At 39.4% G+C, this 16316-nt stretch overlaps 1 protein-coding gene across 2 annotated transcripts in view; it reads left to right on the forward strand.

The window, feature by feature from the left end:
- The window catches only part of sh3pxd2ab (SH3 and PX domains 2Ab), a 48319-nt gene extending 32835 nt beyond the window's left edge, over positions 1 to 15484 (forward strand). Inside the window, exons 8-14 of one of the 2 annotated variants that reach the window (XM_026355045.1) lie at positions 5793 to 5906; positions 8285 to 8368; positions 11316 to 11433; positions 11530 to 11858; positions 11972 to 12021; positions 12212 to 12331; positions 12545 to 15484. In XM_026355045.1, the coding sequence (XP_026210830.1) occupies positions 5793 to 5906; positions 8285 to 8368; positions 11316 to 11433; positions 11530 to 11858; positions 11972 to 12021; positions 12212 to 12331; positions 12545 to 14473 (2744 nt within the window). In that variant the 3' untranslated portion in view covers positions 14474 to 15484. The remainder of the gene's footprint in view (positions 1 to 5792; positions 5907 to 8284; positions 8369 to 11315; positions 11434 to 11529; positions 11859 to 11971; positions 12022 to 12211; positions 12332 to 12544) is intronic. The other variant, XM_026355046.1, reaches the window with a different exon arrangement.
- Positions 15485 to 16316: the final 832 nt, after the last annotated feature.

Consider the following 16316-nt stretch of genomic DNA (forward strand, 5'->3'; position numbering starts at 1 on the left):
GAAAACCCTATAACTCTTGTCAGTGAACAACCAAAGAGATGATACAGAAATCTTGCCAAGTGTTAAAAGTCTCAGAACAGATGGAAGACATATTATGAACTCTTGGTAATTCCCACCCCCCACATTCTTTCAGCTTACCAAATGTAGTGCTAATGGCCATTTCAAGAAATGAACCTCATCCTGCATTTTTAGATATGAAAACTCAAAGGGAAGGTTTGTAACTCACATGTAAACGTCTATTGGTTAATTTATTTATTTTAATTTTGTTGCATGGAGAATAGATGAAGATTCAGAGCAATAACCAAATTTAAGAGCACAAAATGTTTAGTAATTCTATATAGAAAACTCTGTTGAGCCAAAAAGGTGCCTCTCTCTCATACAAGAATTGACCATTGAGTCAAACCAGCTTTTTTAGGGGTGGGCTTTCAGACAGTCAAGGACTGCTGTGTCTCCAAATCAGTGGCGCCTAGCAAACAAGCTGTGGGCTATAGCTCTGTTCAGACCATGAGGGGATCCTTTCAGAATCTGGGAGGGAGTGAAGGTTGCTCCTTAGGTCAACATTAGCCCTTGAAAGTCGTTTTCTGTCGTTTTTGCACCCCCCCCCCCCCCCCCCCCCCGCCCCCCCCTTCTCACCAAAGCCACCCCAGGTAATTGAAACCCAGTGTTTTATGAAAACTGGAAGTGTATGTATGGGTCTAGAGACCTTCCCCTTTGTGCTTTGATACTGGATCTACTGTTAATAAATACAGAAGCTAGAAATGAATGGGGTTTACTCCTGCTGTACTCAACAGTGGTGTCGAATATCTGCAGGACTGCTGAGCCACTGCATTCCTCCTCATTTCAGCATGTAAAAAAAAACTCCTCTGACTGCTGAATCTTTGGTTCCCATATTCATGCTTTGTGTGTAGAAATCATTTATGAGTATTACACAGTGACTCCAAAGAACAGAACAATGTTGATGATGAATTTTAGTACACTTTCAGATCATGATTTAGAGAAGAATTATGTAAAATGAGCAAAAGAAACCTCAGAGTCACACATTGTTATATATGTAATTGCTTAAGTCTCAGACTTGATTGATTGTAAATGCAGATTGCAGTTTTGTTTTATAGGTTATCCAGTCACTTTAGGAAAAATCCAAAGTGGCATAAATCTAGTCTTGTTGCAGCTGAGAATCTGTTGTTGATTACAGTAAAAATGAAGCACGAGTTGTACAGCTGATAGAGTTTCCAGATGTCAGATACAGTAAAAGAGACTTGTAGAGCTCCTTATACCATTGTCCACTGTATCTGAACTTGCAGGGAAATAAGTTGAAACAGAGTATGAACAAAAGTCCACAAAGGTCTGATATTTCTAAGGGCATTGGCATTAGAAATATCAATCTCACTATTTATTTTCCAAATTGCTCGGAAATATTAAACTTGCATAGCCAATACTGATTTTCCTTCATTGTACAATAATTAAATAAAAACATAAAATAAACAAAACAAAAAAAAGAATAATTTGATGCTAATAGATTTTTACATTCTATTTATTTTATTTACTCTTTTTTGGAGTGGAGTAGTTAAACTGTTCTCTCAATGTTTCTAAGCGGCTGCTGTCATGAGAACTGACATGACAACTCTCAAAGAGAAAGCAACTATGAGTATTTACTAAAATGTCAACCATTGCTTTAAATCAGAATCTGATTGCTTCCGTCTGTCTAAATTACACTTACATTATCAGTTATTATAGAATGAACTGGAATCAAGCAGACATTTGATTGGGGATTAGGGTTTTGCACCTCGCAGCAGTCTACTGGGGTAAAAACAGAACTTTCCTCCACTACGCTTACAAAATCAAATTTTTCATGATGTCCTTGTAATGCTGTTGTCAAGAGAAACTGTTTGGTTTCTTACTTTCTGAGGCTTTGACATTTGAGGTTGACGTCTGTGGTCATGATCCTATGGTGTGATGATGTTATACGAGATCTCCACCAGAGGGTTGTGGGTTTAGCCATTATCTTATGTAACCACTGACCCCAAAAAACGATGAGCGTTACAAAATGAAACTGTGTTCAAACGTTTTAAATTTTTTGATTTACTCAGGATGTTGACTAAGTAGCTATAATCGTAATGTTGAATAATGTTTAGCAAAGTATATTGCTAGTCAGCATTTGGCTATGTTGTGTTTTTTTCCTTTGTGGTGGAAACTCTGCAGCAGCAGTTTCCCAAGTTTTAGTTTTTCCTGTGCATAGAGAGGCCAGGAGACATGGAGAAAATAGAATGTTTGTATCATCAGTTGTGGTGAGGACAGGTTCAGTGTTTGTTTTACTTCCATTATCTGCACATTTGTTTTCCAGCAGCTAAAATCACATCATTCACTCAATCTCATAGGAGCTTTACTTTAAACTGTTTCCCTTTAGTGATGTTATATACTGTCCTTTAGGTGTGTCTGCAGAGATTCTATACCAAACAGCATAAGGTTGAAGCCTTTTAGGACATATGGGGGTTAAATGAAGATAAAAAAACAAGAATACTTACCAGTATGATTTCATTGAAATGTTAGGCATTGTAATTCTGTGAAATTGCAGTCTTGGCAGCGGGAGACCCACAAAACAGCTGTTTCTTTTGCAAAAACATCAGTTAAAGGTCTGTGTCATCTTGAAGCATGTACAAATGATAACCCTGTAAAATATGAAGTTGACACTGTCCAAAATGTAAGAGTCACAGTCATGGAAAGATTCCATACCATAAAATACCTATATCTACAGTGGCAAGAAAAAGTATGTGAACCTTTTGGAATTTCATGGTTTTCTACATTAATTTGTTGTAAAACATGATCTGATCTTCATCTAAGACAAAAGGATTAACAAATATAATGTGCCTAAAATAAAGACACAAAAATTCTGATCTTTTGTGTCTTTATTGAGAAGAACCATAAAAACCTTGTAGTGCTAGTGGGGGTGGGGGGTATGATCTATGGGAAAATAGATGGGTTTTATTTAAAATCTGAAGCCCTAAATAAACTGTATAGATTGACTTTGTTCATCTCCAGAGTATTTTTGTTTTGTTTTACCATATTTGACAATGGAGGTGTTTTTATGCAAGATTGAATTAAGCTTTGAATTAATACATGCAGTGAAAGGCTTTAAGCTGACTTTAAGTGTTTTTTTTTTTCTGCATTTCATATAATTACAATCTGTCTGGTGTAAACCTGCAATGGCCAGGAAATCAGCGCTTGCGTAACGTGTGTGCCTTTTTAAAGTGCTTTTATTGCTTCTTTTGAGGTTCGGTGAACTCAGCCTAAGCACCTGCCATGTGGGAGGTTGGTTGAAAAATACAGGCAAGTCAGCCTTAGCCATCAATAACAGCATATATTTACTCAGCTTTTTAAAGTGACAGTGCGTCTTTGCTGCAAACGTATATTCAGACTTACAGCCAAATGTTCTCAATTAGTACATTCCTGCAGCTTAATCCAATATTTGTTTACATTTCTATATGTGTCAGTTTGCTCACATGAAAATGACACTTGCCCCCAAGTTAGCATGTTAGTGTGAAAATGGCAATTTGCATACATAAGAATTTTTTTCTTTTTGAGTTGACCCTTTTTTTAAAACTACTGCCAAGCTGACCTTTGTTGAAAGTGCTCCGTTGAATTTAACGTGCTATTAATGTACTTCATAGTGCCCTTTGCCTCTCATTAAATACTGTACATTAGATTTAAATATTTACAGCTCTGTAATAAAATATTTCAAACCAAATATATTTAAAATTACAGCGTACAGAGTAATTAATGCCAAAACAATACTTGAATCCTCTCAAAAACTTTCGGTTCCTCTGTGAAAATAAAAAGTCTTGTGAATGTTGTAGGCACCATTTTGTTTTTTCTAGCCTGCTTCTGTGTCTGATTTATCAGCATGAGGTTTTGTTGAAGCCCTAGCTTTGGTGCAAAGATTGAGCCCATTACATGGTTTGTTTCATCTCTGAGCCTGATCCAGCGTGGTGCTCAGAGCCAGACACTAACAGCATCCTCCTATTTGGACCCACCCTAACTCCATGGATACAAGCCCCACCGTACAGCTGATAATGTTTTTGCTGTGTAGCTTAGAAAGTTCATCAATTAAATCATCTTTTACATGGATTACACAGATGTATGGGCAAATAGGCCAGGAAAGAATTTCTCTATCATGCATTTAATCTGTCAGCAGGAAATCCCTAGTTTGCCAAGATTCCCATTAACTTGGGCAGACAGATAGGTGCGTGGCTGGGGAACCATTTAAAGCAGTTGCACGAGACATCTGAATTTGAGACACACTACACAATTAGGTTTATGTAACCACAACTGTAGTATGAAACAGCCTGAGAAATGTACCCAATATTAAATCCAGCCTGCAGCATCCTTGAAGAAATCTGTAGATTGCAATGAAAACCGTGGTGTGTTTTTATTTCTAGGTTTGTATCTTCACTATGGTTTATTTTGCTGAAAGTTAAGATGTAATAATCCAGTAGGTGTGACATTTTGAGTATAGTCATTTTTCAAATGTTGCCTGACCTAAAGCAGAAACATAATGGAGTGAAAAAAGTGCTGAAAGGACCTCTTTGTGTACAATTGTATCATCCATAAACACCATTATTAACCCCTTCTATTTAATTGCTACCTGTCTAACAGTGCAACAGGGCGCAGACTTAAAGACATAATTGCAGCATATCGCTGTAAATGCAGATCAGTCACAATTGCCAAATATAGGGGTCCACAATCTTTTTGTTGGTATTTCAATTGCCATTCTGTAGCGCACCCTATCTTTCACCACAGCATCAATTAAGCAAAACATTTTCCAATTGTTCCTGTCCATCATACACTCTGCTTTTTTTGTGAATTGTCTGCAACTAAACTACCATACAGCTCACACTTTCTGTAGGAAAATATACACTGCAGGTTTGGACCAGCTGTGAAAGTGTGATGGAAAAACTTCTATCCTTTTTATGAGCTGTTCAGACAGCTGTCAGCCATATTGTATTCCAGTTACCACAACAAATAGAGTACATGTGGCATACCACATATAGGACATTTATACCACAATGCGCTTAATTTATTGCCAACTTTGTCACTTTCGACTCCTGCAGAGAAGTGACGCAGTTTCACAAATGTGAGGTGGCTTTGTGCTGTCATTGTTACCACTATAAGTGCACATATGTAATTTACATTTGCCACAAGGGCCCATTTGGTTAACCTTGCCTAGTGCAAGGGATCCCTGTATTTCACTCACTTTATTAAGATCAGATGTAAAAAAGAAACATTATTTTGTGTGCTCATCTCTAATGCTAAGGCATTTGTCATAAAGCAGTTGTTGCAACATTGCAAATGGTTATTTTGGCTAGTATGAGCAAAGTTTTACCCACTGAAATCATGAAATTTCTCACGAGTCGAGCTACAGCTAGGCAGTGTTCCCTCTGATGTTCTTGGCCCTAACTGTGGTTATAGATTCTGTTGGGAGCACAATCAAGTTCCTCATGCTTGTGTTCATTTGTAGCTCATCCCTATGACTTGAGACATTTTATCAAAACAGTGCTCACTGACTAAAACAAAGTGATTTAACAGAGGATATAAGCCAGACTATAAGACTCGGGTGGGATTCTTATCACAAGTTCCAAATTCATCTGGAAAATTTCAACAGATCTTCTAAACCTCAGAAGACCTCTAAACTTCAGGCTGTACCTACAGTACTGTATCTTGCTCTGTAATGCATTGTATGACATGTTTGTTAAACATCCTGCACACAATGCACCCTTCATAGTCTCGTGTTTCCACAGGCTGGTGGTTTGTCAGCACCGCAGAGGAGCAGGGTTGGGTCCCTGCTACTTATCTCAACTCCCACAGTGGCACACGGGATGACTTGGAGCTGGGTGCGTCTAAAGCCGGGGAAGGTAAGTCAGTGCAAACTCTACTGCCTCTGCCCACCCAAGCACAGATACAACACCACACACTCTGTTATATACCTACACACAAATGCCACCCCTGTCCTCAATCCTCAGTCTTTGATCTGTGATAAAATGGAGAAAAATCACCCCTTCTTCACCGCTGCCGACCTACGCTAATGGCCGACGCCAGGCTAATGTGAACACTTTTCTCTGTCTGCCTGCCATCATAAGCACACTTTTACAGAGTGTGGATTCAAACCTGGGTAAACAGCAAGGAGGAGTTGCAGGAGAAACCACACCACAAGCACTGAAGTGATGTACAGTTATGCACTGTACAGAAGAAACACAGCACAGCTGACCTCCATATAACAAGCTATGAAAAAGGCGTGCATTTCCATCAGCAATAAGGAATAAAACATCAGGATGTTTCATGACGTCATGCTCTTTGAATGGTGGTTATTCAGGACAGCATCCAATCATGTAATCATTTTGATTGCCCTGTCAGATTTGGTTATCAAGACATTTAAGGGCAGATCAAGCCATGTTTCTCAATATTTGTGAGGTAAACATTATAATCACTGTGCAGCAGAGTTCACTTAATGTCATATACTCAGATTTTGACAGGCAGTGCAGTGAATGTAGGTTAACATTTATGCCACAATATGTTAGAGAAAACCCAAGAAATGGGAGGTAAGGAAATAATTAAGTTGTGCATTACACTTCCAAACAAACATTACGATTTTCCAGCAGTTTGGCCAACACAGCTTTTGTTATACAAACTGTGTATTCTCTAACAATGGGACCAAGGATCCCCTTGGTGTCGAATATGTTATGACTCAAGGATGGAGTGAGAGAAAGATATTACTGTGTTACTGCTTTACAATATGTGTAATGAGTTTAAATGCCCTTTTCTTCCCATATGGACTTACAGAATACTGTATGTATTTATCAAGAGAAGAGACATACCACAAATGTATGACCACACACACATACCTAAATGCACACTTCTACACCCAACTCCTATCTACTCTGGCAGAGATAGCTAGAGTTTGCTGCCAGGGGCTTCAAGAAGGACAATCTGTCAGTGTGATTTGTGTTTATGTGTTTAGTCAGTCATGGGAATGGCATGAAACTCATAAAGCATCTCCTTGTCAGTCCTGTGGTCTTCAGCAATGTGTGTCACTACACTGTCATAGAAACAAAGCGCATATTTATGGAAAAATTTATTTGGGATTCATGAGATATATATTTTTTATTTACTCAAAAAAGCCAAAAAAGATGCATGTTGAAAGCTCAGACAGTTTTAGATATGATTTATTGGAAATGTGCACACGTGTTTCATCCTTGCTTTGTTCATATTTCATACAGAAATAATCATATTGCTTTAAGGAACAGTTAGACATCTTGGGAAATATGTTTCTTTGCTTTTAGGCAATGAGTTAAACTGATACCACTCATATCACTGATATGTGTAAGCTAAATATAACATTAGCTAAATATAATGTGAGCAGCCAGTTAGTTTATTTGTACAGTCTACAAGATTTCAAATTCACTTTACTTCAGTTTATTTAAATAGCACCAAATGACAATAAAAAAGGAATTAGATCAAAAATCCCTCTTGAGTAAGCACTAGCCATCAGTGGAAAGAAAAACCTCCCTTTATCGGAAGAATCCTCCAGTTGGGGTTAGTGCAAAGCGGATTGAGAAATGAAGAGAAACACCAAGCCACAGACAAAACACTCAGCAGGTAGGTAGGGCTCGCAATTGCACAAAGTTGTGAATGCCAAAACGGCTAGCATAGCTTTGTCTGAATGTAAGGAAATCCAAGTTCTCAAGTTCTGCCAGATATTTCCATCATTGTAATTAAAGATTAAGCTGTGAGGAATAAGGGTTTTGTTTTCCTCCATAAGATAATTACAGAAGCTTTGTCATTTTAACATGAGACATCTTCCATTGGCATGAATCATTTCCATCTTTTAACCACAAAATGTACTGGAAAACATAGATCTTCTGAGGCACAGCACAACTCCAACCAGCAGCACCCTCAGCTGCTCTATTAATTGGGTGGCATTCCTGCAGCAACAATGTGTGTCCCAGATGCTTTAACACAACAGGATTGGAAAACCATGCTAACAACATCCTAATTACAAGCCACAGAGAAGATGTCTTGGTTTAACACTTCCTCCATAACCCCCATCTGTCAACCCTAACTGTCCACCATGTTTTTCTTTGTGGTCTTGTTTTTTGTCTTCCATGTATGTAGCTAATAATGGATCCATGTCATTTGTGTGTTGTGTGTTGTGTGTTTGTGTAACATATGTGCTTGCTCTCCATGTCTCACATGTTTGTTTGTTTGTCGTCTGGTCACCATGTGTGTCTGTCAGTTACTAAGCGACATAAGGCTCATCTGAAGAGGCTGGACCGGAGATGGACGTTGGGGGGTGTCATCAGCAGGCAGCAGAGCCGAGGTGAACTGAGACAGATGCTGTATCACCTCCCTCCCTCCTTTTGTTATTGTTCTTCTCAGTCCTTACGTATTGTCTTTTATCACATGGCTCAACTTGTCCCTCTTCACATTCAGACAGTTGTTCAGTCTTGCATCCCGTCTTGTCTTCCATCAAATACATTTATCATGAGCCACAATCCACAACTGCTAACCACTAACTGATGTTAATATAAAATGAGCCTCGAACGCAAAGGTGAAACTTTATATACACCAGTTGTTGATGCTAAGCTCACATTATGTTACAACATTGCTCCATGCTTTTGATATAATTAAACACTGTGTGCCAAAAAACAATCTTCTCAGAAAAACAGAAAAAAACCCTACCCACTCATCTGAAAGTAGTTGTGTATTAGTTTGGAATGCCTTATGCTGCATTTTAGAGCCATATTTTGCTTTTTTATGAGCAAATGAAGGATTTATGTAGTTTTTTTAATGAGTGTGTGTTTTACCGAAGTGTGTAGAAACAGACATTTATCCTGCTGTTATGTAGATAGTAACCAATATTAAAGGATAAACAAAGAGGCTTATTAATCTCCCACTTGGTTAGCAGAAAAAAAAAATCACATTCTCAGTCAGAGACTCGTACATGTTACTCTTACCAAGGCCAAGAAATTTTTTTTTCCACAGGAGATGCATTTGGACTGTTGTCAGAGGAGTGAGGATAAGCTGTTGAGTCCAGCCCAAACTTTGCGCTTGGCAGTGGATGCTGCTCTCTGGAGTGGAGAGAGAGCTGTTTTCACCCGAGGACAGAAATTCTGCTTTGTGTTAAAAGAAAAAGGAAAAAAAAAACAAAACAAAACAGATAGTTTGCTGACTCCACAAGAATAATTTATAACACTGATGCAGGCGATGCATGTTGTGGTTAACATAACACGTGATTCCGAGTTTGCCTTCACTGCACTGTTGGATAAGAGGATAAGAGGAGGTTAGTGAGAGGAAAACATTCTACCAGCCCTGCCACAAAGAGGCCGGAAGCACCAGGCAAAAGGAAAATAAAGAGCACAGTAATATCCTTTACCCAAGGAGCCTACTGGATTTTTTGCAAGCAAAGGGAATTTCTATCCCACACCCATTCAGCTCTTACACAACTTTGGAAGTGGGTGGGGAAAAGGAAAATGGAATAGTTTGTCACCAGAATGTTCATTTTTGTGTATTAACTTAAAGGACAGCACACAGAGAAGTGATTCTTTACATGCTCTTTTCCTTCTTGTGCTGTCTGCGTTCAGACAGGAATTGCTATAATGACAGGAAATGATCCCTTTGCTCTGCCCCTTGGCCTCAAGAGAATGCATAAATCAGCATGGAGCCTCTGCTCTCTATTATGTGCCGAGTTAGGAGGCACTCACTGTCACAAGGCCAAGGGCACTGGTAGGACTCTGGCTTGTCCCATGTGCTGTAATTTGCCTCAATAGCCTTTGTGTAATTTAACTATGTCAGAGCAGTTGATATTATGATGTATTTTAATTGATGGCATTTTAAGGATTTAAGAACATTAGTGCTTCTTAATTTTTATGGGGGTAAAATGCCTTAATTAGATGATAGTAGAGAGATTACAGGAAATGAAGGAAGAGAGATGGAACAACTCACACTGGGGATGTTGTGGTTTATGATCTTGGCCTTCAGGCAGGGAAACTAACATTACGACTACTGAGCCAGTTATGAGTATGATCTGGGCATCATGACCGTGTTGGGTTGGGTTTGTTTTCTGCTGCCAGCCATTTTCATAGAGAAAGATTTTTATTTTTTTATTTTTTTTAAACTGGGTTGTCACCTGAGTATATTATTATCAGTAAACACATACCAGTAAATAAACAGGTTCACCAGAAGTTAACTTTGTGTTACAAAGTTTAACTCCCTGGTTCATTCTATAGGCTATGAAGTCCTCTCCAGCCAATATTTCACCCTAAAGATGCACATTTTTGTCCTTTTGGCATAAATTGCACTGCTTTTGAACAGTTGCAGTTGCATGTTTTTGTGGTACAAGGACATAAAACACAGGGATTTAAGCGCCTTACTGATTCCTGAAAACTAAACCAGTCTGTATGCATTTGTCTAAGGCTTCTGTATTTCTGGTTTCTGGAAGAGTCTCTCAGCTAGTCTTTATATTTGTCCTAAGCTTTAAAGTCTTACATTCATAAGTTGATATCTTTTGTATATAATAGGCATTATTAGTTATAATTATCCATCTTCTTTATACTGGATTCACAGAGATCTTTTCAAAACAACAGACAAAACCTGCAGTGTTCATTTCATCCAAAAATGCATTGATGTTAAACCACTCTGAGGTAGTGAAATGAAATAGATGTTTTTTTTGTTCCTAATTTACTCTTTGTGTTCCCAAAGATGGTGTGTCTCAGGTGAGCTGTGGTGGAGGGACACAAAGAACAAAAAGAGATGAATTCTCTGTATTATTAGGTTGTTACAGTTTTCTAGTATAGATCATACTATCTGTGTAGCCTAAGATAAAAAAAATATTGATAAATTGGCTAAACACTTTGTAAATGCAGGAATCAATTATGTCTCATACTTAGTCACAACTTTATAAAGTTCTCTCAGTTTCATAAAAGATTTATATACAAATTGGATGTACCAAAGAACATTTTAGGACACACAGCACATCTACATTCACATCTGGTAGCTGAATGAAATGCCAGAAAGCAGAACAGTTCCATTGTGCATCAAAGAAAAGATACACCTTTGTCCTAGCTTTATTTAGAAAATTGGTACCAGTATATCGGGAGATAATTTATAAATAAGTGTTGCTATAAATGTGTATATTTTTGTTTGTATATTGTCCCTTCTTTGCTTTCTTTGCTTTGTACTTCCATTTTCTTTTCCTTACAAATATCTAGAGATTTTACAGCCCTCAAAAGCTTAACTTTGTTACCGTTCTCCCCCTGGTTTGACAGAAGAGAAGTACATAACCGTGCAGCCCTACTCCAGCCAGGGCAAGGATGAAATTGCTTTTGAAAAAGGAGTCATTGTGGAGGTAATTCAGAAGAACCTAGAGGGCTGGTGGTTTATCAGGTAAGCATCTTCTCATTTCCTCTAGATATTTTTTTTTTCTTCTCTTTACAAAAACATGGGATTTTTTATTATGTGCTTTTCGAACTTTTTTGACAGGTATCGGGATAAAGAGGGCTGGGCTCCAGCCTCTTACCTAAAGAAGATGAAGGATGACTTCTCTCCTCGTAAAAAGACTGTAACAGGCCCAGTGGAGATCATTGGAAACATCATGGAGATCAGCAACCTACTTAACAAAAAAGCCTTAAGTGAGAAAGATGTACAGACTGACGGTGGCCCAGAGAGCCCCCAGGTGGCCAGGAAGGAGATCAGCTTGCCAATCCCCTGTAACGACTACAGCCCTGCTAATTCCCCACAGGATGGAAAAAACAAAGCAGAGCCTGCTTCACCAGCTATAGCCCGCATTGCCCCTCATCAGGTAGAAATTGGTAAGTCATGTTACTGCGAATGTTTGAATAGTATCATTACCACTAACTTCTTGAGGTTTATAAATATATACACATGAGTGTAACCAAACTTTTTCTCTGTGTTTGTTTTACAGGTTCCCCAGTTCTTAGGCAAAAACCTCCTCCTCGAAGAGATGCCACACTGGTAATTGTTTTGATATTTTATCTGTCTGTCCATCTATCAATCTACTCTAGTCGTTAATTATCACATTGCTTTATAAATCTGATAACTAGTAGATAATCAAGTTCAGTACCTCAACATTGGACTAAAATACTTAAATAATGGAGTTATTACCATTACTTTAACGCTAACAAAAAGTCTTGTTTCTAATCAGGGATTCCAGTTGCCCTCCCCACCAGAGCCCCCTACAGTTGAAGCAGAGTATTACACCATTGCAGAATTCCAGTCCTGCATATCCGATGGTATTAGCTTCAACGGGGGACAGAAAGCAGAGGTAAGAGCTCCTTTTCAAGATAAGCTTGACATTGTAAGACATTTTTTAATCTGGGTACCAACGATAAACCTCTTTCTGTCAGTGTATCAATTTACAGGTCTCAGGTCAGTAAGAATTCTGCCTTCCCCAAGATAAAGTCTAAATCAAATAAAGTATACAAATACCTTCCTATATAGACTAAACTGTTTCTAAAACTTATTTTACATATTTTAGGTCATAGAGAAGAATTCTGGTGGTTGGTGGTATGTCCAGATAGGAGAAAAGGAGGGCTGGGCTCCCTGCTCCTTCATTGATAAACGTAAAAAGCCCAACCTGAATCGTAGAACAAGCACTCTGTGCCGTCCCAAAGTTCCACCCCCAGCTCCACCTGTCAAGAAACAAGACTCAATGGAGATTGCACCTCCTAGCAGCCCTGGATCTGAAGCTCCAGAGTCCCCTGTATCTCCAGGGAGACCAGTATATGAAGAGCCAGAATATGATGTTCCTGCCATTGGTGATCTGGATTTGGAGTCTGAGTTTGAGTTTTTGAGGGGAGAAGGTTCCTTGGTGGATGCAAAACATGAGGATTCATCCTCTGAGAAAGGATCCCATGTGTCCTCCAAGCCTTCTCCGGCTTCATCTCTCCACAGTGCGTCCTTCAAGATGGGTGAGTCATTTGAAGATGGGCACGAGGCAGAAAGGGAGATAGAGGGAGAGGAAGAGTGTATATATGAGAATGACGGGTTCCGGCCCTTCAGAGAGACCCCAGAGAGACAGTACAGCAGGGACTCAAACTCCTCCAAGACAAGTGTCTTGTCAGAAACTGGCAAGACTGCAAACCCAATATCAGGTGGATGGAAACCAGTAGGGAACAAGCTCAGAATTGACTTGAATGGCAGCCCATTTTCAACCAAAGCTGAGGAGGCATCCAGTCCTAAATCTGCCTCCACTGAATCCACTCCAGATCTGCCCAGACTTAAGAAAGACCAAGAGGAAAGTAAGACATCATCTTTTACCAAGTCTTCCTCTAAGCTAAAGCCAGTGGTGAGGCCTAAACCTCAACTAGCCAAAGCATCCAGTGCCGAGAAGATGGACATCAGTTCTTTGAGAAGACAACTGAGGCCAACGGGGCAGCTGAAGAATGGCACCAAAACTAAAGGCGAGGACTCTGAGACAGCTTCCGTCATCTCCTCTGAGGACTCTTTCTCCTCTCAGAGCACATCTGATCTCTCCTCCATATATTCTAAAGGCAGCCGTGGAGACTCTGACCTAGAAGGATGCAACCTGTATCGTACCACAGATCCCTATGAAAAAGTCCAAGAGTCTGAGGTCAGTTTCCCCGCTGGAGTGGAGGTGGAAGTGCTTGAGAAGCAGGAGAGTGGCTGGTGGTACATCCGCTGGGGAGTTTCAGAGGGTTGGGCTCCAACTTACTACTTGGAACCCATTAAGCAACAAGATGACATGGCAGGGTCAGAATCTGATGGCACCCCAACAAAACCTGGAAGCCTCAGCAAGTCCAACAGCCTAGAGAAGAATGAACAAAGGGTACAGGCATTGAACAATATCAACCAAAACCTAAAGAAGGTCACCCCACCCATCCCGTCCAAGCCTCCAGGTGGTCTTTCTAAACCTGCTGGCTTGTTCAGTTCACACAAGCAGAAAAGCACCAAACAGCAGCAAGTTGTTAGGCCTCAGTCTGTCTTTATATCAGCTCCGATCAGGGATGGTCGCAGCCCTGTTGGCTCTCTCAGGAGAAACGAATCCCTCAACTCCACAGATCACCCTCGTGCCAGCCCCACAGTTCGACGCAATGCCTCCTTTGGCACTGTGCCACGCAACTTGGCACCAAATAATATAGCTTTACCCGGCAGAAACAGGTCTGCTACAGGTAGCTCTGAGTCCCTTGGCCTCAGTTCTCAGAAGAATGCCCTCCCAGTGTTCGCAGTGAAACCCAAGCCACACATCATTCATAACAACCTCAGAGAGGTTTATGTCTCCATAGCAGATTACCATGGTGATGAGGAGACCATGGGATTTCCTGAGGGGACAAGTCTGGAGGTCCTGGAAAGAAACCCCAATGGATGGTGGTATTGCAAAGTTCTGGACAGTGGCAGACCAAGGAAAGGATGGGTACCCTCAAATTACCTCGAGAAAAAGCACTAGCACTCATGGAGCTGGCAGAACTCTAAACATGCATACAAAGACTACTCAGTCAGATTGTTTTAATTTGTGAAAAAGGCTAACCCTAACACGGTTACTAAGGACTGAAATCTTACCTGGTACCTTTGCCAAAATGAGCAGCCAGATCAAATTGTGACTTTGAAGTGAAATGAGACATCTCGTAAAATGAGTTTATATGCTACAGGGCCTGAGACGTTGCATTGGGAGCAATATACTGGGAACACCAGAATGAATTGATGACATTCTCCAGTGGCGACCTTTAACTTGAAATAAGAAGTCATATTGTGTCCACTCCTTGAACCTTTTTCTAATGTAATTTTTGAAAACATTTTAAGCATTTAAAGCCTGCATGTTTGATTCATTTTGCTGACGATGCCTTTAGCTGTTGAAATTAAACTTTTTCCTCCTCCTTTACTTACAGAAAATCCCAGTTGTTGCCAAAGCTGCTTTATGTTAGCCTCATTCTGTCTCATTTTGGTGCTGTATTTTAGCATGTTTTTTTAAAATATCGTTTTATACTGTATGTCACTTTTATGTGAAATATTTTATCCAATTATTTGCCTAATATTGTTCTAATGAAACAATTTGAGCATCTCTAATTATCACAGTATTTTCTTATCCTTAAAAGTGAAAGCAATTCTTGTTGATTATCCCTTAACCTTACAGCCTTAAAATGTTCTTGTTGTTTTCATTTCAGAGGTAATTGAAATTTAACAACCCTGAAAATGATATTTATTCATTACTTAAAAATCATACTATGACTTATTTTATTATTATTGACTGGTGAAAATTTGCAACCGCTTAAACATTTCTAAGAACTGCTCTATTATACATTATAACATTTTGAATTTCTGCTGGGCAGTAAATTTGACATAACTCTTTAGCTGCAGTAGTACTGGGATGCTCACTTTTGTTTGACGTTAACTGTGTGACCAGTGATGAAAACGGAAGTGCCAAAAGAATAAATTGAATAAATGCACTTTTGAACAATTATCAGTGCTTTTTTCTTTTAAGGTTTACAGCCCTGTCAGATTAATTTAGCCCAACAAATAATATATTATGTTCCTATAAAGGAATTTACACTAACAAGTGTCACTGAAAATATATTTTTTGTCAGGTTTGCACCACTAGTGCCAGAAACTACACATTTCTACTATGTATACACAATATCTACTAAAGCAGGGGTGGCCAACCCTGGTCCTCAGGAGCCACAGCCCTGCTTGTTTTCCAACCATCCCTGCACTTCCTGCTTCTGATTGGCTGGACACATCTGATCCAGGTAATCAGCAGAGAGTAGGGCAGAGATAGTTGGAAAACAAGCAGGGCTGTGGCTCTTGAGGACTAGGGTTGGCCACCCCTGTACTAAAGCATATCTATATTGTGAGAGAGATAGTTTAGAGTGCATGTAGGGATTTTTAAGAAATCACATGGGCCAGTGATGCCACTTAAGGTGGTCATTAAACAAAACAAAACTAAAAGTGGGGTCTAATCAGGAACTTAGTTTTCATATTGGTACACATTTAAAAGGGAGACATTTTTACATCGTCAGTCTTGTAGGAGCATTTCAAAGCTTCACATGTTGCATTTTCCATGGAGATCACCACTACTGTACTGAGTGTCAAGATGACCAGAATAATCATCTGGTGAATTATATATAGTAAAGTAAACGATGTCATCCAAACTTCAAAAATCACGTACGTTATGTCTCTCCATCGTCATGCATTAAAAAGCGAAAATATCACAGTATTGAATGTGTTTATACCTTGTATAAACCCACATCTGTACCTATGCAATACAGCTGAAGTGGTGAAACAGCTGGATGCAG

This window comes from Anabas testudineus, chromosome 15 (genome assembly GCF_900324465.2).
Source record: "Anabas testudineus chromosome 15, fAnaTes1.2, whole genome shotgun sequence".
NCBI classification, from domain to species: domain Eukaryota; kingdom Metazoa; phylum Chordata; class Actinopteri; order Anabantiformes; family Anabantidae; genus Anabas; species Anabas testudineus.